We start from the raw sequence: 24,362 nt of genomic DNA, 5'->3' as shown, positions 1-24,362 counted from the left end.
GGGAGTAGCAGTATTGTATAGAGAGGATTTGCGAGACATAGTACATGTCATTCATAGAGATGCAGAAGCCAGATACATGTGGACCCGAGTGGACAAAGAGGACCCCAGGGATTTATATGTAGCTGCATGCTACTTTCCACCTACCTACTTGAGGTATGCACCTGAGGGCGAGTCGCTGTACTTGCCATTATATGAGGACATTATGAGATATGCGAGCATGGGGGAGATATTGCTAGTGGGGGACTTTAATGCTCGTACACACTTGAGGCAGACATCAATATATGACTCGAGTGATACCATCTACAGAGAGATCAACGCAGAGGAGGTTGGTTTGCATAGGTTGGCACAGGACTTGGGAGATGTGACAGAATATGATACACATTTCTTAGCACTAGGGAGTGCCCATGGATTGATTATCTTCAATGGTCTGTCTTATTGGCCGGGGGTTCAGATGCTCTTACATGCTGGAACCCAAAAGGAGGTGCTAGTACGGCTAATTATTTGATGGGGTTGCCGTCTCTAATTCCATAGATCCATGATTTCAATGTATCTAGCAAACCCATTGGAGTGGCTGCGGACCATGCTATATTGAGGTTTATTGTGTCAGGAGGATGCTGGAGGGGGGCAGTCAGGTCTTCGTTTTAGAGATAGCCTAAATACCAATTCATGGAGGAGACTTCTACAGTGTATGGAGATGTAGTGTGGGACAAAATTATGGTGCTAAACCCTCATGGTCCCCTGGAGGAGATCACCCATGATTTGACAGAGGTATTACATGTGTCAGCACAGTATGCATTCCCACACACAATAATATCATCCACCCCTCCTTGCAGCACTGCCCCACAAAATAGTTGGTATGATGATGAGTGTCGTATGATGCACAGACAATTACAGCAGGAGGTTGCTACAAACACTTGGACACACAAGCAAGCCAAGGCCATCTTCTCACGCCTAATATAGAAGAAGAAATGGGCCTACTTAGCTATATTGGAGGCAGAGATCTACCAATTATTCTTGGGATAGAACACCAAGAAGGCATGGAGGATGTTTCAGGAGAGACATCCTAGTACATCAATTGTAGCACCAGAAGCTTGGGCCAACTATGTGCAGCCATTATATGATATACCAGGACAGCCACCGATTTCGTACCCACATATTGCTCTTTCTTCAAATTGCATATGGTCAATGATGCCATTGACAGATTGGGACATGGAAAGGCTTTGGATCATGATGGATTAGCAGGAGAGCACTTCATGTACGCATGGGACATTGTGGCACCGCTTCTTGTGCATGTGTTTAATAGAGCAGTTTATGAAGGATTCCCCCCTAGTTTGACAGAGCATACCATTGTACCCACAGAATAGTGGTCGCACAGCAAAAACAGGGCCTTTTTTTTTGAGTGCCTGCGGAGAAGCTCTAACTGGCATCATCCCAGATGAAAACCATGATGCAGGTATATTTATGGTAAGGATAGAAGAACCGCTCTTTAAGAGTGGAGATTCAATGATGCCCAACAATTATACGACTATCATGATTGGCCACTGCTTGGCCAAGATATATGGATCCATCTTGGAAAAGGAGTTGAGCAGATGGGCAGCAATGCATGGACACTAAGCGGTAGAGCAGGCAGGTTTCAGGCGAGGTTATACCACTTCAGATCACATCCTGACTCTCAGGGCACTCATAGAGGAGAGCAAACATCATCATAAAAGTAGTAAACCTTGATAAAACCAAGGTGATGGTATTTAATACTACACAGGCTTGGGTGACGTGCTCAGTTGAATAGTTCACTTTCAAAGGTGAGACAGTAGAGCAGGTACGATCTTATGTGTACCTCGGGTGACCTTTTCTGGTCCACAATTTTCACTGAGAGCCATGATTGATGCCAAATTGGATAGAGGCTATGCAGCTTTGGGGGCACTAGAGAGACAGTGTGCACATGTACATGTGCACATGTACAGTACCAAGAGCCACGCACAAAATTATGGTTGTTTGAGACATTGGTGGTGCCCATGCTATTTTATGGTGCAGCTATATGGGGCCCCAGTGTAGGGGGTGCAACTGAGTGGAGGAGATTGGAAAGGCCATTAGTGACATTGATTGCCCGCATGATCCAGAGCAAGTCATCTGTACCACATCTGATAATACGAGCTGAATTAGTAGCTGCTCCACTAGTGACTGAGGCTCTGTTCTAGGCAGTAACTTGCATACATAGATTGTGAGATCTACCTGGCTCCAGATATGCATGGTTAGCTATGATATCATCCAAGCAGCTAGCAAAGGAGGGTCGAACATGGTGCTGGTATGCTCAGCTACAGAGATGGTTTGTAGAGCATGAGTTGACAATGGATGCACTCCCACCCTTTCAATACAGTTTGGATGTCCCAAGTTAGACCTGTCTCGCCATGATTGAAACAAGATCATTAGAGCTGATATTGTCAAGTTGGAGATTGAAAGAGCCTGGACTAGACCACATGAGCCCTTAGGGAAGAAGATGGCACAGTACCAGAGCCATTTTCTTCATTTATCTCCAGATGAACTTATAGCCAGGCTAGCATACATGGACACACACCTATCTCACAGGCTACGTAGTATTATTGGCCAAATTCAAATCTCATCACATCAGTTGAGAATAGAGACAGGGAGATACACCCACACAGCCCCTCAACATCTCAGATATGTTAGTTATGCCAGCAGGAGGAGGAGACAAAGGAGCATTACGTATGCAGATGCACAGTATATTATAAAATCCGAGGAAGATACCACAGTTTATTCAGAAAGGGATTTGGCCCACTCCATAGGGTGATGGAGTACGAAGATAAAAAAAGCTTGGGTTTGTTTTTATCAGAGCTCAAGCGACATAGAGAGACTTTTTTGGGAGACAGACAGCCGAGACCAACCCCACCCAGGCAAAGTACACTTAGAGACTTCTTCACTGCCAGCATCTCAGCTAGTTTTATGCCCTCCCCGCCATCAGAAACCCCTGGCGCCACCACCACCTTATCACACACATGCAGATTGCCACACTCTAGTGGTGTGATTTTGGACCAAGCCATCGCCATATCTAGATCACAGAGGCCCAGGCCCCCAAGACCCCGTGCCCGGCACCCATATCTTCATCGGATCCATGCCATCATTGCCAAACACTGAAAACGTGTGGCACCGAGTTATGAGATCCTAGAGCTGCCCATGATTGGGATTTTTGACATAAGAAGAGTGCAACCTTTTTATTGATTAGCTTTCTGCCTATGCTGATCAATTGGTACTTTTAGTAAATACTTGCTTGGTATTTCATTAGTTTTGGGTCACTTGCAATCCCTCTGACTGTAAGTACCTTTAGTAGCTCTCATCCTTCAGCTTATTTATTTTGTTGTTCTCTTTGATGAGATAACACTAGCAGATGTATCAACTGTTTTAGTCTCATAGGCCATTTGGCCTTTTAGAGACATTAATATCTATTTATCTATCTATCTATCTCTCTCATTTTTTTGACTTTCCCTTTGTGATTGTCTTCATTTTTTTAACTTTCCCTTTGTGATTGCCTTTTTTTAAAAAATAACTTTCCTTTGTGATTGTCTTTCGCTTCATTGTGGCTTTCTTAACAGTTGGTCATTTAATTTGAATTATCCCCTCAATGAGTTAAAGCAATTTCTATGGATCTCAATATTTGAATTCTATTTAAATTAGATCTCAATCAAGTGTAAGTATTGCTTTTAGTTGGAAAAAAGGATTTATGCATGTTTAAAAAGAGAAGCCAAAAAGGAAATATGCACAATTAAGGCCACATACACACATAAAGACACATCTATATTACTTCTATTGTAATGAGTTAAAGCAATTTCTTGCAAGTTTTCCTTTAATTTCAAGGTATTTATAGCCTCTTTAGGAGAAATGAGATCATAGAGCACTTTTTGAAGAATACAGCCTACAAAAGAGCACGAAATAAGAGAGAGAGAGAGAGAGAGAGAGAGAGAGAGAGAGAGAGGCCTATGCGCATGAGGTCACCTCAAACATTCACAACACATATGAATCAACGTATGATGATATCATGAAGTTCTCTAGGAGGACAAAAATCCTCCTTCAAGGTGACTGCATAGGGGATAGACAAGTGGGTCTACTAGGTTTAGGATTGGATCCCCTTAGAGCACCATAGATGGAATGGTGAGGCCCTCAGACGACGATGCACCACATGTGACAAGGTATGGGCAACACTTGCGTGAGATGCGGGCAAATTACACAAGTTGATCATATACAATGGTCTTTACAGATGCCCATTACCCACAGGGCTCACTTGTTTCCCACATGGAGGGGGAGCAAGCACCATGACTATTGATGGGCTCCCTAGCCTTTGTGTTGGAGGTACACCACTGATATCTAGCACTTAAAATCTTAAACACCATGCCAACCACAAGCAGGGATCCTCTTTCCCCCACCCATGTCCAAACCCACTTTGATTGTGCCCTTGATGCGGTCTATGTGATCCACTTGTCTTATGAAGCTACCTCCCTTGGAGATGATGTAGACCTTGTCCATGCCTCATACACTCTTGTATCAGTGGTTCACAATGCCACCACCAAATCATTCCTCATGACTCAATCCATAGTGTGTTTGATGATGAGTGTAGAGAGATGAGATCTCACCTCATACGAGAGCGAGCTTTGGGACACTGGACAATGATCGAGTCACAATGGATTCCACACTGCCTGACACACTATAAGATGCAAGCTTTATTCTCGCATAGGATGGAAAGGTCATCTGATCTTTCCAAGGAGTTGACCCCGCTACTACATGGGGACTTCTCTCTCGAGGGAAGCCACCTATTCCCATCACTAACCTTCCCAATCCATGCACCACTTGATATGTCCTCTCTGTCTAGGCCCATCACATCCGTCTTGTTCACTACACAAGATGTGCAAATTGCACTATGTCAACTCTACAACCATAGAGCCCAAGATCATGAGGGTCTATGAATTGAGCAACAAAACATGGGCAGGAGGTCTTGGTAGCACAAATGTTTAATCATGCTATACGCCATGGCTTCCCCCAACTCAGAGTACCACCACCATTGTGCCAATACACAAAGTAGCAGATCTCATGGACACTAGGAAATACCGCACCCTCGTGATTGGTCATACATTGGCTAAGATTTACTGATTGGTACTAGAGAGAGAGATAAATTCCTACGTAGAGGCACAATGACAATGGGATTTGGGATACATTGGGGGCTTCAAAGGCAGCATTGATCACATCTTCACTCTATGGATTGCAATTGAGCTACCAAAAAGTATATGCTTTGCTTTATAGACTTTTGGACGATGACATAGTCTAATGATCGCACATGATTAGGATCCTTTAGGAGATGTAGATCCCAGGAGATATGATCTAGGGGTGATGAGTCCATATGAAGTCAATCAGAGGGAAAGTACGTGCCCTTAGAGGCCTATCAAATTGGATTGAAAGCATGATCAAAGTGGAGCAATTATTCCCCCTCTCACTGACACTCTTTGGGATCTACATTGATGATATCACGACCTTCATTGATTGCCTAGGAGGAGGATGGATCATTGCTTGCCAATTTGATGATACAGATATTGTTATACGTAGAATAGTTCTTATATACTCTTTAGTAGGCAGGCCTACAGGGACATCTAGAGGCCCTAAAGGTATTATTCAAGGAGAAAGACTTGACAATCAACCTTGGCAAGACCAAGGTTATGATTTTTGACACCTCATGGGAAGTACTTCATCAGCACATCTTCACTCACTAAGGGGCTAGCCACGGCACAGCTTACATGAGGTTAGGGAGCCATGGACCCAGCTAGAACGATAGTGCTTCTAGACACATTTCTATAAACCCTCAAGGAAGAGATGGTTGTTTGACACACTAATGACACTGACAACCATGTATGCAACATCCTTATTGGGGCTTGAGTAATTGGCAAAGATGTGAGAGGTATAGATAAGATCCAAGTCTAGAGTAAGCCCTCTGTCCCCCGTCAAATTGTAAAGGTAGAGTTCACCATGAGACCACTCCAGATGCCATCTTTCGAACGATGACATGCCTTCACAGGGTTTGAGCTTTGCCTAGCTACAGACCATGAGGCTGGCATTAAAGTCATCTAAACACCTGGTAGAGAAGATGGTTAGCACAGCCTCGTATGCTTGTACATCCAATATCTCACAAGCCGAGATAAAGTGCATCATACGATTGGATCTACTCTAGCTCTATGCGATATAGACCTAGGTGGAGATTAGGAGTTCCAAGCTTCAATTCTATTAGGATCACTTTCTAAGAGTATTAAGGGATGGAATGATTATCAAACCCCAACCCCTAAAGAATAGATGAGTCTCACAGTGTTGAGGATTGCCATTGGATAGATGCGGGTCTCATCTCATTGATTGAGGACCGAGGGAAGGAGAGCCACATGCACACCTAGAGAGCAGTTGGATATGTAGACTATGACACTAGAGGTGGTGGAGATAGAGGAGCATTTCCTATGTACTTGCCTAGTCTATTATGAGATCCATGGACAATACCATCCTCTTTCAAGCTCCTTTCAAGTGGGATGGTTTTGGGCCACTCTCTTGGTTGATCCACTTTCACGACCAAGTTTGCATTGGTCTCTACATGATTAAGATGCGTGTTGCCATAGAGAGACCCTACTGAACAGATCAGATAGCAGGAGGTGATAGTGCCATAGGAGAAAGAGATATTTTGAACACATTAACACGCCATGGATTTCTATGCATTTGATTTAAGCCTTGGACATAGTGGAGTGGAGGAGGAGGCGCTAGCTGATATGAGGCTGAGGTGGATGAACAAGAAGACATGACACAAAGCTGCGGAGCTAAAGACATGGAGACCACGCACGATATAGAGGACAACCAAAGCATGCATGTTGGAGGCCTAACCCATCTTAGCCCTACTTAGAGGGGAACATCAGAGTCCAGGAATCACTCTCGATATGGCACGCTTGATATAAAGGTGATGGAGACCACACCCCCACCACAATACAAGACAATTTGATAGAGGGAGATACATGATATCTTTCACATCTCATCAAAGAGCTACCATGGCACCATGATCATAGACGACACTTGATACCATCTCTTGTCATCTAAGATTTCCTAGTCTTTGCATTTTGAGTATTAGTTTTGAGTTGCATTCAACAAGGGCCTTAGCTAGAGCCCTTTGCCACAACCCATGTTGGCTTGTATGAATCACTTTTATATATTGTACCTTGTCCCATAGGCCCATGAGTCCTCTCAAAGATGTTAAGATGTCTCCCTTGTTGTAGTGAGATCATTGGCCTCTTGCACTCCCAATGTCTATTTTATGTTGCTATTTGCCTCTTAGTCGGGGCTATCACACCATCATGACCTAAGACAACTAAGAGCTTATTTATTTATTCACATGATGTAAGTGGTAGTGAGGCTGTCCCTCTAGTCAATTTGTTCACTCAAGTTTGTTATTGCATGCCTCCTCCTTTGAGCTTAAGTAGACGCTTCTCCCTCACAAGTCTTCTTGAGCTCTCTTGCCTGTAATACTCATAGCTTCTTCTCTTCAAGCAAGCTCTTATTTGTGTATGTTGAAGCCACAAGCCACTACTAGCTTTATTGCTTTCCTATGATGCTACTTCAAATGGCCTTTGTAAGGACAGACAATTCATTAAGGACTTTATTGCGACTTTGTATTGGATTTTAGTGCCTCTTCAAGCAGTGGTACATCCTTTGGGCGGTCATGATTACCTTCAAGGTCTTTGCTTATATCAGCATGTACCTTAAAGGGTTTTGATATTTTATGAATAATTTTTTTTGCAAGTTTGTTAGTTTTTCAAGTATTTATATGTGTGAATTTTATAGCTAGTGGCTAGTTATAATTCTTGCATATCACCATGCAAGTATAAATAATAATAAAACCGGGCAATATATTTCATAAACATAGGAAACACTCAATGGAAACCATAGAGCTAGTTCTATTAGAGGACAAGATCTCATCATAAATACCTTGGATCAATAGATCACTGTTAAGTTACAAAGGCAAGCAAGCAGTAGCCAAGCATCATTGCATTCGTGGTTGAGCCAAGCATGAATAGCTTGAAACAATAGCTTGCCGCAGTGAGCTATAAAGACAGGGTGTCAGAAACTTTTTTCCCAAATGGAATTTTGGGGTTTCATCTAAAGGTACCCATGTTTGTAGTCGTTTCAAAGTTTTTGGGCCTTCTGAGCTCATCTCTGGTGTCAAAGAGGTCAAATTGGGCATGTACCCCTCTGGCAACATAGTTCAAGTTTTGTTTTGTTCCAAGGAATTTGTACAAATGGAGCAGAGTAACGATGGTCATCCATAGGTCAAATGTTTGAACATCTGTAATTTCTAGTTTTGTGGGAGATGTGCTTGTTTGTATTGGCTCCTTTGCATGTAAGAATACAAGTTGTGCATATAATAATATTTTAAATTTCTCCCAATGCTAAATGCATAGTTCTTCTTAAATTTTCCCATTTAAAAAAATCATTATGGTTGAGTCAAATCAATCCTTGTAGCTAGACATCAAGGTGGTTGTAAGAGTTCTACTTTAATGGCATGCCATGAGCTAGAGAAAAAATTCAATAAAAACTCGCAAAAACTTACTCGCAAAATGCCACGCCCCTACCTTAAATTGCACTGGAAACAAGCCACTAAGGCTCTGAAACTTGAAAAGAGTTCAAAGCCTTGCAACCAAGCACTAGCAGCTCAAAAATGGAAAACAAAAACTCCCCTCAATATTTACCCCACAAACTATACCTTATATATATAGAGAACCTCCTAGTCTTATTTAGAGCTTATGGTTTAATTAGCTTGACATAAGCCAATGATTTCTTGCCATCTTTAAGAATACGATCAATCAACATGTTTACTAATCGATTACGATAACCTTTCACTTAAGCAACCTTATTTACAAAACATGGCGGCAAAACCATTATGGCCCAGATTAGTTGAGATAGCACTAAAGAAAGGCAACTTTTAATCCCCACTAACAACTTATAATAGGCTTGTAACACTAGCCCCAATTTCAAAAAAGTCATGTTGACTAAATACGAAGGAAAACAAACAATGGTCCAAGATTAGCCACAAAATTCCCCAACTGCGCAAAGAGCCTTAAGAGCCTAGTAATAACTACAAGTGGAAATCTACAAAAGGAGTATCGAACTCTACAATGTGGGTACATAGTAGCATGACCTCTAAAGAGGGAGTGCTAAGAGGTTACCGCATACCCCTCTTAGATTAGCTTTCGAACGAGGGGTGGCATTTAAGGTGACCGTCTCGATAGCTAGTGATTTGTAGCCTCTTCCCTTGCTCCTTGTATCGAAGATAATATATGGGGCGCTAGGGGGTAGCCCCCTCGGATCTCCTTCAGGGTGAGTCATCAATGTAGTTGTCAATGCCACCTTCACCTCGACCACAGATTTGCCAGTAGAGTCTTCGCACACAGTCTCCACATCATAGGCAGGGGGGTGCACAATCCTCACATACAGTCTACCAGTTTGCCGAGAGGGGTTTCAAGCGGGATATGGGGACAGAGACCAATAGTTTCAGGTTATCTTAATGCACCCTAGGGGGGTTCTTATAAAGAGGAAAATCACTCATGAGATGGAAGTAAAAAAGGCTAATAATAATTAGAAGTGGATATTCACAAAAAAGAGAATCCAACTCTCCAATGTTGGTACTTAATAGCAAGCCCTCCAAAGAGGGAGTGCTAAGAGGCAACCCCCATACCCCCCTAGATTAGTTTTCAAAGGGAGGGGTGGCATCTAGTGATTTACAACCTCTTCCCTTGCTCCTCCTCCCTTTGATGACGGTTTGGGGGGTGCTAGGGGACACCCCTTAGGCCTCATTGCGGGTCAATCATCAATGCAGCCATCAATGCCGCCCTCACTTGCACCACTGATTTGCTAGTAGAGTCTCCACACACAGTCTGCACGTCACACACAAGCTACCAAGGCAGTATGTGGCTTCGATGATGTTCACAACAATGGAGGATAATCACGAGGTAGACAGGTTCTCTACCTTCGAGAAGGCTTTTGAGACACAACTCAAAGTTGTCCGCAAAATCCAAGCACAATGTGATAGAGTGTACCAGTAGGTGGAGTAGTTTCAAGCTATCAGATACAGACAAAAAACTTGCAAACTACACACAATGAACCAACAACATTTTCATTTTCACCCGTAAAAAATATTTTCTCAATTTTATAAAATCTACAAAATTTAAGGCAATTTAGTTATGTTTTGGCTGAGAAATTGGCAAATTCTTAGGAAAAAACTTCAAAATTTGAAACCCTAAGTTTTGTGATTTGTTGAGAAAAATGTTTTATGTGAACACTGATGAGATAGCATCCTGGTAAGGGGGGGCCCCCCTCTTATAAACACTAGTAAATGGACCGATCTACGACGGGCCTCCTCTCTCTCCTCTCTCTCTCTTTGCCACATGGAGCCCTCCTTTGCCTAGAACCTGACTCTCCTGTGAGTGCCACTTGGAACCTTCTCTATTATAAAATATAAATAAATAAATAAATATAAACATGTCTCATATACCTCTTTGCTGTGATTTCTGTTTATGGTAGGTTTTAGAGCCCATTTGGAAGGGCACCACGTTGGATAGGGAGGGTGTTGGTAGCAATTAGCTCATTCATGTAAAGGCAACTGGTTCAAGTATGCATCATATTTGGGTTTATCGAGAAAAATGTTTTATGTGAACACTGATGAGATAGCATCCTTGTAACGCGGGGGGGGGCCCTCTTATAAACACGAGAAAATCGACCGGTCTACGATAGGTCTTCTCTCTCTCCTCTCTCTCTCTCTTCACCACGTGGAGCCCTCCTTTGCCTAGAAACTGACTCTCCTCCGAGTGCCAAGTGGAACCTTCTCTATTAGAAAAAATATATAAATATAACTAAATAAATAAATATTAATATAAATAAAAGCAAAAAGGCAAAGGCATAGGAATCGAGAGTTTGGCGGGAAGGTGTGGGTTCACTAAAAAGCTCTTTTTCTATTTCGCTCTATCAAGTGTTTCCTTTTGTTCACTTTTGTTTGTGGACAGATAAAACCATCTTTCCTTTCTGAGCTTCATCCCATTTCCTTGCCCTCCCTTGTTTTCCTTGCATCAAAAAAGATTTCCAGGTACACCTGATTGAATTCCATTTTGGATCTCCAGCTTTTCTTGCTCTGCCTTGAAAATCTGCTCTCCTCCTCTCGTTGCTTCATCTTCCACAGATTGCGCTTGCTAAAACCCGGAGATTTGCTCTCCCTGAAGAAGCTGTGAAACAAAAGCCATCCCAAGCCATCGCGACAGCAGCACAAGAGGGGCGGATGAGAGTGCAACAGTGGCTGAGGAAGCACACCAGTAAACAAATGGAGAAGCGGGGAGCTTGAAGAGGCTCTCTTTCGGTGAAAATATGTCAATTTCTAAAGAGCAGGTAGAGCAATGGCTGACCGACACAATAGGCAACGACGAGGCGGCGTTAAGATCCGCTACCGCAGCTCTAGAGTCTGCCGAGTCCATCAGCGGTTTCCCTTTTTTACTACTTTCGTTGTCTTCGGGTACGATACACTGTATTTTTTGGATGAAAATTCAGCGTCAAAGAGAAGTTCTATAATGTGAGGCTACTTCAGAATTTTCATCCTGCCAACGATTTGATCGCATTGCATTTGCGTCTCCTCACTCTAATTATGTTTAGCAAATTCAAACCTTACGCCAGTCCACACCTGAAAAATTGCGAAAATAGCGCTATTAGCATGCTTGTAAATTTCTGGAGGAGCCAACTTCGTGAAACGTTGTACACATCCATCCTCAAGGCAGCGCATTCCAAACTTTTGCGCGTGGAAGATCATGAAATTTACGAGTCAGGCTGTCAGTTTTGTCTGGGATGTCTCTTTCTAGTAAGAATGAATGTTGATAGGAATGAATTTCGTTTGATTCCGACGGCTAACTCTAACTGAAACCAGAACACGACATGATTGAATTAAACTCTATATGTCAACAAACAAGGCAAAAAGAGTAGGTCACACAGAAAGCAGAATGAGGTGTAAGATCAATGACAGGAAAGAAGGCATATTTGTTAAAATTTACCGCTTCTTCTTCGTTCTTTATGCACGTCAGCCTTATTTAAACAACATATTCATATCTTTTGGTCGCTTTTCAGTGTTTACACGTGGTCTCAATAGATACATCTGCGTTTTAGAAGATTATTCTCTTAGGTGATTGCAGTAATAATGCTAGTAATTCATTATTTGATTTATGAACTTCATTTATCAGGGGCGTTGGAGGAAGGACGAAGAGTAGCTGCTGCTACTTACTTGAAGAACCTTGTCAAGAATCATTGGCACGAGTCTGAATTTTTGACTGTGAATGAGCGACTGGCCTTCCGAAATCAGCTGGTTGATGCAATTTTGCAGACCGACCTTGTTGTTCTAAAGATTTTAGCAGAAGCGGTTTGTCTTCACACCTCTGTTTGGTCATTGGAGTAAGATTTTGCTCATAATTGGTTCTGTACTGATTAGGTACTGTTGATGAAGTATTAAATGATGTATTTTGTTGGACCTGGCTTGCTGTCTGGGTGAACTTTAACATGGTTCATTACTATTATCCGGTTATGACTTTGAGACAGCAATGCTTTTGCTTGATGAAAACTATGAATGTGGGGTTTTGTTTGTATCAATGAATGAATATTGCAGCGAACGTGCAATATTCATTCATTGATACAAACAAAACCCAAATATGATGCATACCTGAACCAGTTGCCTTTACATGAATAAGCTAATTGCTACCAACTCCAACGTGGTGCCCCTCCAAATGGGCTTTAAAACCTGCCATAAACAGAAATCACAGCAAAGAGGTATATGAGACATGTTTAGGGTTTGTGGGATTGGTTTGCATGCCACAAGAGCTGTCCATGCAGTCCACATGTGGGGCCATTTGTTTTCAACACTCAACTTTCATTCAATTTGATGCGTAGGCCATATAAAAACAATGACCACCTTTTGAATTTTAGCTAGTCTATGGGAAGATTACATTTTGGGGCCCTTGGGGTTAGATGCACCTTTCATGGCGCAGATCTGGCCCAGGCTGTTTTAGCAGCCTTTATATGCAGCCAGAAGCCCTGCTATAGACCCACTAGGGCCTGGAGGAGGGTGCCTAAAGGTTGGTCATTTTGGGGCTGGTTGCCCAGTCTTTCTTTCTTTTTTTTGGGATTGGGGGGGGCAGCCAGCCCTCCCTCCCCTATAGAAGGAGCCCATTGGTTCTTCTGTCCTCGATTCCAGTGAAGCCTTCCGCAGGCACGCAAGAGGAGAGAATAACTAGCTGCTGTCGACAATTGGAGTCGTCGGTTTTGCAGCCATCTTGCTGTTGGAAAGGTCACCTCCCCATCTGTAAGCCCCCATATGAGGAGAGCATGGGGGAGGGAGACCTAGGGCAGTACCCAACAGAAAAAGAGAGAAAGGGGCTGCCACATAGACAGCATCATGGCTGTCATGTGGGCAGCACATCTAGAGCTGTTATGGGCAGGACAGAGGGCCAGGATAGTGCGGAAGCATGGCAGATCTGTACGGATTACAGACGCCTGCTGTACGGCTGGTTTCAGGGACACGTACGGAGCTCAGGCAGGAGCCCTAGAGCTGGAACAAGCCTGGAGCAGAGGCAAGATAGTCTGGGACAGATTGCGATGGATCTAGGACATGGAGGCGCACTGTTTGCAGTAGGTTTGGGGGGGGCTGGACCCTGAATATATAGTAGGGCATCTGCCCTTGAAAGGAGGGCCAAAGCCCTAGTGTTGTGGGCCAAGGGCCCTTGTAATGAGAGCCCTTTAAGGGCGGTTTTCCAGCAGACTGGTCGGCCTGTTTGGGTCGGCCAGAATGATGCTGCTGGTCGGTTTTTTGGAGCAGGCCTTGGGTCTATATAAAGAGGCCATTGGGCCTCATTCATTCATCACTTGGTGCAGCAGTTCAGGGAGCAGAAGGAGCAGCAGATCAGCCACTTGTGGGTCTCTATCCAGAAGGTGACAAGAGAGCTGTAGAGCTGCAGATCTAGCTCAGAGTGCTACCCACCTAGGCTGGTGCAAAGACAGCAAGGTGTTGTGATATGGACGGAAAGTCTACAGAAGCTCGAGGTGGAGCACGCAGACTCAAGTCTAGAGATAGCCAGCAGATAGGAGAAGGACCTTGTGGTAAGATCAGAGGACCACATCATTGGAGGGACTTTGGATCTGTCTCTTTTGTATTGTGTCCATAGTTGTGGACGGAAATATATATTTTGGTGGTTTCTCTATCTGGTTGGTTCATTGTGTATTGATGAGTCTGCACATCTATTGAATGCACATAAGTAAAGAAGTTTGTGATTCCACACCCACACCGCACACTGTGTGAGCTCTTGGGCATTACTATAAGTCTTCCGCTGTGTGTACCCTCTGTTGGGTCTTTTCTAACACTTGCTGTAGGTAGAGAGCAGCATGTGGCTTCAAAGAGAGCAGCATGTGGCTTCAACACGATCTATGCTTTTGAACAACAGTCCTGCATCTGTGGAGCTATATATAGTATGATATTTTGGCTATTCTACATTGCTGTGTATTTCTAGTTATGAGTATTCCTGATCATTCCATTGGGCTATTGTATGTATGCTACGGTACCAATCAGAGCCCGAAGGTTCTACTCTTGTGGTCCACTTCCACTACCTATGGAGGTGTGGTTTGGCTTGACGAGTGGGTACTCAGGTTTCAGATAAGCGTGTTTTGGTGAGTTCGGTCCAAGATGTTATGTCACTTTTATTTTTAGTTCATCTCTCTTCTCTTGCAATATTGGATGGCTATCGCCAACTTTAGTGATGGGGGAAAGTTAGCTGCTTTGGAAGGTGAATATATGGAGCCATATTGTTGCAAGGAAGGTATGGAAGATCACCCTAGATGCAATGGTGAAGCTCCAAGGTCTGGTTGTTTTGGGGAATGCTGTTATACTTGCAGATCCAGGTGAGGTTGAGGAGCGGGAGGACAAGAATTCCAAAGTGCTTTACATGATTAGAGGACGATGGCAGATGTGGTGATCCTTCATCCCTGGCTTGCTGAGATTGCTTGGTCTATTTTGAAGCCATAAGACGAGCAATTGCTCAGGAGTGCCCAATCACTTGAAGAGCACGAGCCCTCTCCGCAGAATGAGGATGGCGAAGTGAGGTATAAGCTGTTATCTTGTCTACTATTGGAGCCAAGCAAAATGATTTCAACGAATGAGAATCAGGCATAAAAAACATTCTATGTCCATCAAGGACAATAGGAAGAGGGCCAATTTATCTTTCAAGAGTGTTGAACAATGGACTTCTGAATAGAGGGTAGTATGCAAAATGAGGGACATTGCGACAATGAAGATAAGCCTGATTGTGGAATTGTCAAATGACGAGGAGGAGCTTGTGGATACTCCTGAGTCCTTAGATACTTGTTGTAACGCATATGAAGATAGATACTGCCTAGAACACATGGCAAACTTCTAAGCCAGGATCTGACAGTAGTCCCTCTTTCCCTGTTGATCCAGGAGGCCCTATTTTGCAGGATGTTCTTGCGCATGACATTCTTGGAATCAGGATCATAAGAGGTTGATTTTCTGGCACTTCACTCTAGTAGAGCTGAATAGGAAGGAATTGAACTCCATGCTCGTGTAGGCAATAGTTTTATGTTTGGGGATATACCTGTGGCATAAAGGGAAGGCTTTTATTGCTTATGACCTTCACAAGGGGTGTGTGCCAATATGGACCAGGAATTCTGGCACCTCGTGTGCAGCATTTCTTTGATGTCATATATTGTATTTTTGTGTGGCTAACTTATCTTTTCCAAGGCTCATGTCGGCTTAACATCTCATTTGCTTTGATTGTTGTCCACTTTCTACCCCTCTCCTGGATTTTATTGGTGGACATCATGCTTTTGACATCTCTCCCATAATTGTATCTGCAACATGTTGAGTATCAAGGGAACTAGACGTCTGCCCTGTTTCTGTTGATTTTTGCTGAAACCAGAGATTATATATATTGAAGCAACAGGCCTTGCTTTCCCATCGGAGGTTGTCTGCCTTATTACTATACATTACTGTTTTGCTTTTGTGCATGAAAACAGCACTATGTTGTGTTTTTAGAGGATGAGTTTGCGAATGTTCCTGGATTCATCTAGGTATATGCTTCTGCCGTATTAGCGGACATGCAAATTTCACCTTGTGAAGTTTTAGTCGAAGTGGCGGCCTGCTAGTATTGCGATAATTCTTTCTATCTTAAATGGTGTGTTGCCCTATCAGCTAGATTTAGATGCTCGTTTGGGAGAGACTAAAATGAAATTGTTTAGACTTCACAAGCAGTTGTAGCTTGAATGAAGAGATTTGGACTACTTTTTGATTAGCCTTCTCCTTTAGTGCTAGCCTTCGTCATGGCTGAGTCTGCCCTTCACCTTCGGAGTGCCGATAGAAACTATACTATGGTCTACACCCACTGTTGGGCGCTGATGACGTCAGTGGGGATGTCATAGTAGCTAGTCCTTGCTATGCGTGATGGAGTTTATGGTTTTCAATCTTATGAGTGACTATCGTGAGATTGAAACTGCACCATGTTGTGTTTTTCGAGGATGAGTTTGGGAATGCTCCTAGATTCATTTAGGTATATGAAAACAGCATAGACACAATAGAATCTGTCTAAAATAAACACAGTATAGAAACAGTGGAACGCCTCTATAGTGAATACATATAGTGAAGAGAGCAAGAATTGGTTTTCTCTACTTATTTCCCAAAGTAATAAGGATGGACGATCTCGTCCTTTTTGTTTGTGGGTATCGCACACATGTTTGAAGCCTTACATGGAAAAATTATAAGTTCTAATGTGTTATTTCCCATTTGAAATTCTGAATACATGACTAGCTTGGCTGTTTTTGGTCCGCAGTTCCGTCTTATCATAGCAAATGACTTCGCTCGTGGAAACTCATGGCCAGAATTAGTTCCAGCCATGAAGACTGCCCTGCAGAAAAGCAATCTGTTTGTTGGGACAGTAACTTCAGAGCTGAAGACATTTAATGTGCTTGTTGCAGTACAAGCTATGATAAAGCCTTTTCAGGTATTTTGGTGGTTGGCTTTTGTTTCAAGAAACGTCTTTAGCTCAGCATGAATAGTTTCTTGTAAAAGCACGTTGAATTAGCTCTGACCCCCTAGCTATCACAAAGCCTTTTCAGGTATTTTGGTGATCAGCATTTGCTTCAAGAATCGTCTTTAGTTCTGTAGTTTGTTGTAAAAATTTCAAATGGCAGTTTTGCGTTCACTGAGCTGAGGGATATGGAGTTTTTTTTGGAATTAAATTAGTGTTTTTTCTGCTTTGACTGAGCTGAGATTCTTCTATGTAGTATTTTACAAATCCAACAGTAGCAAGAGAACCGGTTCCAGAACAGTTGGAATTGATATCAGCTGAATTGCTTGTGCCTCTCCACCACCTATTTCGGCTGCTTGTTGAAGAGGTACAAAAAAATTTCAGTTTACCTGCAATTTCCCATTTTTGATGCATTGGATGATGAATGTGACATTATGGAGGCTTGGCAACGTATGGGTACTTCTAGCTGTGGCATGTCAGCTGTTGTGGAAATTTTCATTAATTTCTCAGCCTGAAGACATAAGCTCTGGCTTGTGCATGACTTTCTGTGGATATGTGCATATGTGAGAGCTTATGCTGATACAAAGATCTACATCCATCAAAGGAAGTTACTATGGAGGTTATATCAGCTGGTCCCTGATGTGCAAGTGGGTGCTGATTGTCTGTAACCTGGTTTGTGATTTTGCATGACGTGTTTCTGATTTTTTTTTTTCTAGAGAAAGGAACTTTCTATTGATGCTTGAAAAAGCAATACAAATCAGCTATCTGAAAAGGCTCTGATCATGGGAAATACAAACAAAGCTAGCTGTCAGAAATGAACCAGCCTATTGCCAGAGAACCCAGCTCACTGCCTTGGGAATCTATGATACATGGGCTAACAGCCAGGGTGGTGGTCTATACATCCAGCGAATACCTCGCCCGGCAAAAATGCTTTGCCTTGCAGAAACGCTCCCACCTTTCGGCGGTCACCCTTGATTCTGTAGTCTTGCGCTCCCAAATGGTGTGCAGGGTGAAAATGAGATTCTACTAGATGGCAATAAGGCTAGTTGTCGGGGAAACCCGCTGGTCCCTCATCAGCACACTGCAACAGGCAACCTAGATGTTTGAGGTAGTGATGCTAGACACGGTCTCCTAGACATTGTCCTTTGGTGAGGGAAGTGCGTAGTCGAGAGGGAGGTGTTGCCTCGTATGCCTCTATCTTGGTGGTCTTTTGCTCTTGAATCCTGTAGGTTGAAGAGGAGGGATCAATTGAGAAGGCATGATCTCCCTCTGTCAACCATGCACCATCCCCCTTCTGTATGCTGGCCGCAATCAGGAGAGACCCCATCCAAATGCTTTGCGCTGCTTGGCAACCCTAAAAGATAGCGCGAATCATCTCCAATACATTGTTTGCACAGCATTGGAAACTCCTGTCTACCTCATGCTCTAGCTGGGGCCCAATGCATAAGCCTCCATGTGCCACCATTCAGACGAAATATGAGATCTTCTGTGGTCTGCGACTAGACCAGAGGCAAGACCAAAAGCATGAGATAATGTAGCTAAGCCACCTAACAATGTGCTAAATAAGCCCTAATTCCACAGCCTAGACTAGCAGAAGTGATAGAAACTAGAAGTAGAGGGATAAACAAGAAGTAACCATAAGAATCCATGTGCATAATCATCAAAAGGTACTTAGAAACCGTGAAGGGATCTATGACTTGTGAGGGGCTGCACAAGCAACAGTTGAGGATGTAGATCCTAGTCTAGGAGAGGAGATTTGTCACATGCACCAGGGTCAAGCCTAGGTGGCAGTGACAACTAGCTGCCTGGTCAGCAAATCGCAGCATATTTTGCAGGTTTTGGGGCTCCCAAAAGGCAGCACTAGGTGTAGTAAGTGGGCTGGGGGAGGTGCCTTTTATAGTCAGCCTCAACCCCTTCTAGGTCGGCCCCTAGGGCTGATCAAACAGTCCGACCAGCCGAGCCAACCAGCCAGCTGGCTGGTTGGCCAATTAGGACTGGTTGGGTTGACCAAAAGAGGCGCTTCGAGCCCCTATATAAAGGTTGGTTTTCCTCTCATTTCACCATCCAGCTCCCTGCCTCCAGTAGCCCCTTTCAGCCATCCTATGGGTGAGGTTGGGTGTCCTATTTCCGCAGCATAAGCTCCATCTCCCGCATGTCGTAGTTAGGGGGAGTGGTCTCCACGCAGTTTTGTATGCCGGTTTGGCAATCATGTATAAATAAACTTAGGTAGATCTCTGACGTCTTTCATGTTTGAGTTTTTCCTTTATGTTCATCCAATTTTTGCGTAGCTAGTCCCCGCATGCTACATTGGTATGAGAGCAGCATGAGTCCTGGCAAGTCTTAGCTATGGGGGCTCAGTTAGCAGAGGAGAGAGCATGTCTGGGATATTGTGTTCCTACCTCAGACTGGTGGTAGTATCATACTCCATTAGCCTCTCTCTCCCTTCCTTCATCGTGCAAAAGGTCGGCTCCCATCTTTACCCGTATGTGTTTACAGTGTACACCTTGCAGGGCAAGGTTAGGGGGAAATTTTTTTCCTCTGGCAGTCATTATTGCAGCAGCTGATAGCTCTACCAGTCTTCCGTCATGGACCTGTCCAGTATAGGAGATCTTCGGCAAGCATTCAAGGAACAAGATCATCTCCTTGAGCAGAATCGTCTCTTTTTCAGAGCAGCCCGTCTAGGAAAAGGATACAAAGGAGGATGCAACTGCATTGGACGGTTGATAGGTTTAAAAATGTATAGAGTTTTTGTGCACTGCATGTACATAAGGGTAGGCACTTAGGTGTGCACATCTGCTAGTTTGGGGGCTTTTGGATTTAAAGGGAGCTCTTTTGCAAGTTACCATGAACTGATGTAAATATTTCAAGTTTATTTGAATATGTTTTGCAAGGATTCCGATGGGAAATGATGAGTACAGTGTGGGTGCTAGGCATCCAGAGCACATGGTATCCAGTGTGTCACGATGTTGGTTGTGGATGACATATGTCCATCATTGTAGTCCTTTGCCAAGTGTTCGTTTTGTCATGAGTGGTGTTCCGTATTGTGGTGAAGTCATGTGAGCATTCATGTACGGGATGGGGCTGATTTATGTGTGGTCATGTGTGGGCATGCATGCATTAAATGCCTTGCTTGACGGTTATGTGCAAAGGGTGGTGCCTAAGGTTGGGATTTGGGGATTAATTGCCTTGGTCTAAGTTTTGGGGAGAGGGAAAGGAGAGTGGTAAATTCCATGTGGTGATGTGGCTGGAAATTTTGGAAGGTCAGCATGTGCATGCAAGGTGGCTACGTAATGAAGATTTGCATGCTTCTGTAGAGACAGCTAGCATGGTGCGTGGAGATGGCGGGCATCTGGGATGGTTCGAGAACTAGGATGGTTCTAGAGAAAGGATGGTTTGATTGAAGACATGGTAAGGTATTACACAGCCATAGCAAGGGGGACAAAGAGTATGTCGTAAGGGTGGATGAAGGTTAGGCCCTTCAAAGGGATTCAAGGGAATTGTCAAAGCAAGAAAGTGCGATTGGGGAGCATAGCAATCCCTAAGGAATTGGATGCTCTGTGGAATGAATTGCGCTGGATTGTGTTGTTGCTGATCGAAGCATGGATATTGCTGCTGATTTCGGATCGGGTTCTCGATGGCGTCTTATTTACGATAAAAAGTTTGTTCATGTCTTCGCACATCGTGGAGTTTGTGTCTAATGGTTTGGCAAGATCCCGACGACATGGCTGATCGTGGGTACACGCTGGAATGTTTGTGTGAGAACGCGTCTCTGCTGGATCACTTTTGGACAACTGGAAAGGCAGCCTGGGTGATATCGCATGTAATGTCAGTTGTATGTGATTGATTGATGAGGGTATCGTCGGCACTTTGATGTGGCTGCTCGCTGGAGAAGAAAGCAAGAGATGCTGTTGTTTTTCGATAGTCATGGTCTACATTGTGGCTGTTTTCTTGGTTGCACAGAAGGAGTCTTCTTCAACGTGGTGTGAGCTATGGAGGTGCAGATTTACATTGGTGGTTGATAAGCTGATAAATAGCCAGAATATTCATGAAAGAAAAATCTGTTTCATGGTTTTTTGGGATTTGGGGGAAGTTTTCCTGTGAGTTTGTGTGATTCTTTTTCCTTTTGTCACTTGTTGTGGGAGTTTGTCACGAAATCTTATGTCTTGGATACCTGCTATGGAGGCAGTGCATATAGCTCTTTCACATTGAGCTTCCACATTGGTTGACTGATCCCATAGGTATTCCCAACTGTAGCTTCTACTGTGAAGCGGAGTGTTGCACATTTTCCGGGTATTTCCCCTTCTTTTTGCTTATCACTGTTTTTGACTTTTGTTGGAACCAGAATGTCTTGAGGCGGCCGCGCATCGATCCAGACGTCGTGCCGACTTGGCAACATACGAGGTCTAGCGCAGGCGAGACGAAGACCAGATGCTTTTACAGTATCAACATTTTCTCATGGCTTGCTCACAGTTCCTCTCCTCATCAACAACTACTAGTGAAAGTCCATCATCCATCAGGGGTTGTCCATCCTAGAGCATAGTGTCGTGGACATCCTTTTGCAGTACCCACTGACAGTTCTTCATCAATAGGCGGTCCTTTATTTGCTTAGGAGTCTTCCATCTTTGAGCATAGTTCATTGGACTATTTTGCGGTAGCTCAGACAGTGGTTTCCCTTGGGTCTACCGGTCTAAGGGATCATTTAGTTTCCATTGTAGCTACATGCAGTGCCCCAAGGTCTTCCACCCATGGGGTAGTGCAACCATAACCACAGCCAACTCTCAAGGGTCTTCCATCCTTGGGGCTAGCTCAACTCAGGCAGCACGCCCATATGATGAGCCTCTTGGGTCTACGACCCTTTGGGATCATCTAGTTATAGCTGCTTCTTCTCTTGGGGTTCCCACCCGAGGGGATAATTACGTCAATACAATTGAGTCCGATGGGTCTTTCTCTCATCCAACAGCTTCATCATATCCAGCTAGTCCCTATGGGTCTTCCACCCGAGGAGCTTAGTTAGTTGGATCAATTTTATCAGGGTAGCAGATAGTTTTCACAGTTATCAGTGATGGGGGTTCCATCCTTTTAGATATCTCAGCCCCTTCAGCAATTGCAGAAGATGAGCCTCTTCCGAGGGGGTTGTGTTGTTCCTACAATTAGTTCTCATGTGGCTTCCACCCAATGGGACATCTTAGATGCAGCAGATAGGTATGTCGGGTCTTCCACCCATCAGGCCATTTCATCAGCTATGTTCGGTTCCTATGGGGCTTCCTCCCTCGGAGCTCAATTGGCCACATCAGCTTTAGTCGGGATGAATCATATTTCACCCTCTCATGAGGAGTGGTTAGGACTTGTGGGCTCAGTTTCCAGTCCCACTTGCCTTGACGCTCAGCAAGAGGGGGCATCTCGTGAGTTTGCCAGTCCAATTTCAGGCCTAGCAAGAGGGAGTACCCTCATAGCTGGAGTAGCAGGTGTAGCTATCAACAGTACGGAGGTCGATGATTCCTTGGCAGTCTGTGAGGATAGTGATGCAGTTCCCTCCGCACTCCCCTTCCTTAGTTCTTTAGGGAGGCAACAGTTGTACCAATCAGTAGAGAGGTTGACGCCGCCTCCCAGTATTATGCCCTTCACTCCGGGGGGTTAGTCATGCAGTTTTCTCTTCATTAGATCTCGAGCCACTAGCAGTCGTTCGCAGTGACCAGTGTCTAAACCGGCAGCTTCCTTGGTGATGATAGCAGTTTGGTCGTTAAGAGGTGTGCTCCCCAGCCTCAGTCCTTCTGTAGTACCTCAAGGGGACAGGCTTAGTTCAGGAAGAAGCTTGCTATTCATCTCTCTGTTTCTTGCCCCCCCCCCCCAAAAGAAAAGAACCTTCTATTAATGCTTGAAAGACTTCATACAAAACACCAGCCCCGAAGGTGCTGAGTATGGAAAAAATCGGAAAAGGCTGAAAGAAAAAACCGACTTGTTCCAGAGAAACCCAGCTCACTGCCTAGGGGATCTCTGGTATTGGAGCTAACAGCCAAGTGGGAGGACTATACAACTGTGAATCCCTCGTGGAGTGAAAGTGTTAAAAACTCTTGTAGGCCAAGCCTTGCAGTACCGATCGCGCCTCGCGACAGTCAACCTAGAGCTTGGGGTCCCATGTTCCCAGGTGGAGCAGAGGGTGTAGATGATATCGTGCGAGACGGCAACCAAGGTAGCTGAGGGTGGAACCGGATGCTCACCCATCATGAGGCTGCAGCGAGGAACCCAAATGTTCCATGCAGTAATGCTGGCTACTACCTCCCATACGCTGTCCTCTGGAGGAGGAAGAACGAGACTACCAGGGGGGACTGCCTCATGGAGCTCTATCCTCTGAATGCTTTGACCCTGTATCCGGTAAGCTGGGGAGATCTCATCAATCTAGAACACGTGTCCTCCCTCAGTCAACCAGGCCGCCATCCCCCATGTGTAGTTCCTCTGAAGGCTCTATATACGGGTCATAATCTTGAGGGCTCCCATCCAAATCCTCGCTATGCTACGACAGCTCCAGAGGCAGTGAGGGATCGTCTCCAAAAAACCAGTAGAGCAGCAATGACACTGCCCCTCCACATGCATTTGCTCCAACCATGGGCCGATGGGCAAGCCTCCGTGGGCGGCTAGCCAAAAGAAGTAGATCTTCCTCGACCACAAACTAGACCATAACCGCGTCCAAAACTTGGAACGGACCTCCCGAGGCACTTTCTAGGTCACCCAATGCCTCTCCCTCGAAGGGGTCCACATCGAAGAGTCCATATGAAGCCTCTTGCCAATCCGTGTGGTGTAGGAAAAGAAGGGCACTCCGTCCACCTACTCAGCAAGGCCGCCCCTGGAGGGCCAGAACCATTCTCTCGGATCCCATTGGACCTCCCTCAAGGGTCTACCCTCCCTCAAGGGTCTACCTACTCAGCATCTTGCTCTGAGATACTGGGAGGATCAATGTGCCACTCCTTCCCCAAATGTCCCACTACTCTGATCATCTACCAATGAATCCCATCTAGACTCCCATCCATCTTTGGGTCTTTCAGTGAGTGACTGGAGTAGGCCTCTAGGTCCTACACGGAAAAAATCTGGCTTTGTGTTGCCTCGCTACATCATAATCCTCAAGGGGATACCAGTTCGAGGAAATTGACCCAACCATTTGCTGTCCATCCACACGCGAAGTCCCTCTCACTAGGACTCAGGGATGGTTAGGTCAATCTCTTTCATGTGTTGCCC

The 24,362-nt window shown here is 44.4% G+C and overlaps 1 protein-coding gene and 1 pseudogene across 3 annotated transcripts in view; both read left to right on the top strand.

The window, feature by feature from the left end:
- Positions 1-217: 217 nt before the first annotated feature.
- Positions 218-1,239, top strand: LOC147880457 (uncharacterized; annotated as a pseudogene).
- A 9,810-nt stretch (positions 1,240-11,049) lies between these two features.
- Positions 11,050-24,362, top strand: part of LOC147880456 (ARM repeat superfamily protein) — a 97,483-nt gene continuing 84,170 nt past the window's right edge. For 2 of the 3 annotated variants that reach the window (XM_087370745.1, XM_087370743.1), the window contains exons 1-4: positions 11,050-11,578; positions 12,294-12,469; positions 16,935-17,105; positions 17,389-17,499. In XM_087370745.1, coding sequence (XP_087226871.1) covers positions 11,434-11,578; positions 12,294-12,469; positions 16,935-17,105; positions 17,389-17,499 — 603 coding nt within the window. In that variant the 5' untranslated portion in view covers positions 11,050-11,433. The remainder of the gene's footprint in view (positions 11,579-12,293; positions 12,470-16,934; positions 17,106-17,388; positions 17,500-24,362) is intronic. The other variant, XM_087370744.1, reaches the window with a different exon arrangement.

This window comes from Dipteris shenzhenensis, chromosome 32 (genome assembly GCF_047967505.1).
Source record: "Dipteris shenzhenensis isolate YYH24624 ecotype China chromosome 32, Dip_SZ_1.0, whole genome shotgun sequence".
NCBI classification, from domain to species: Eukaryota; Viridiplantae; Streptophyta; class Polypodiopsida; order Gleicheniales; family Dipteridaceae; genus Dipteris; species Dipteris shenzhenensis.
Note: the sequence above shows the minus strand (reverse complement) of the source record. Positions and strands in the feature narration are given on the sequence as shown.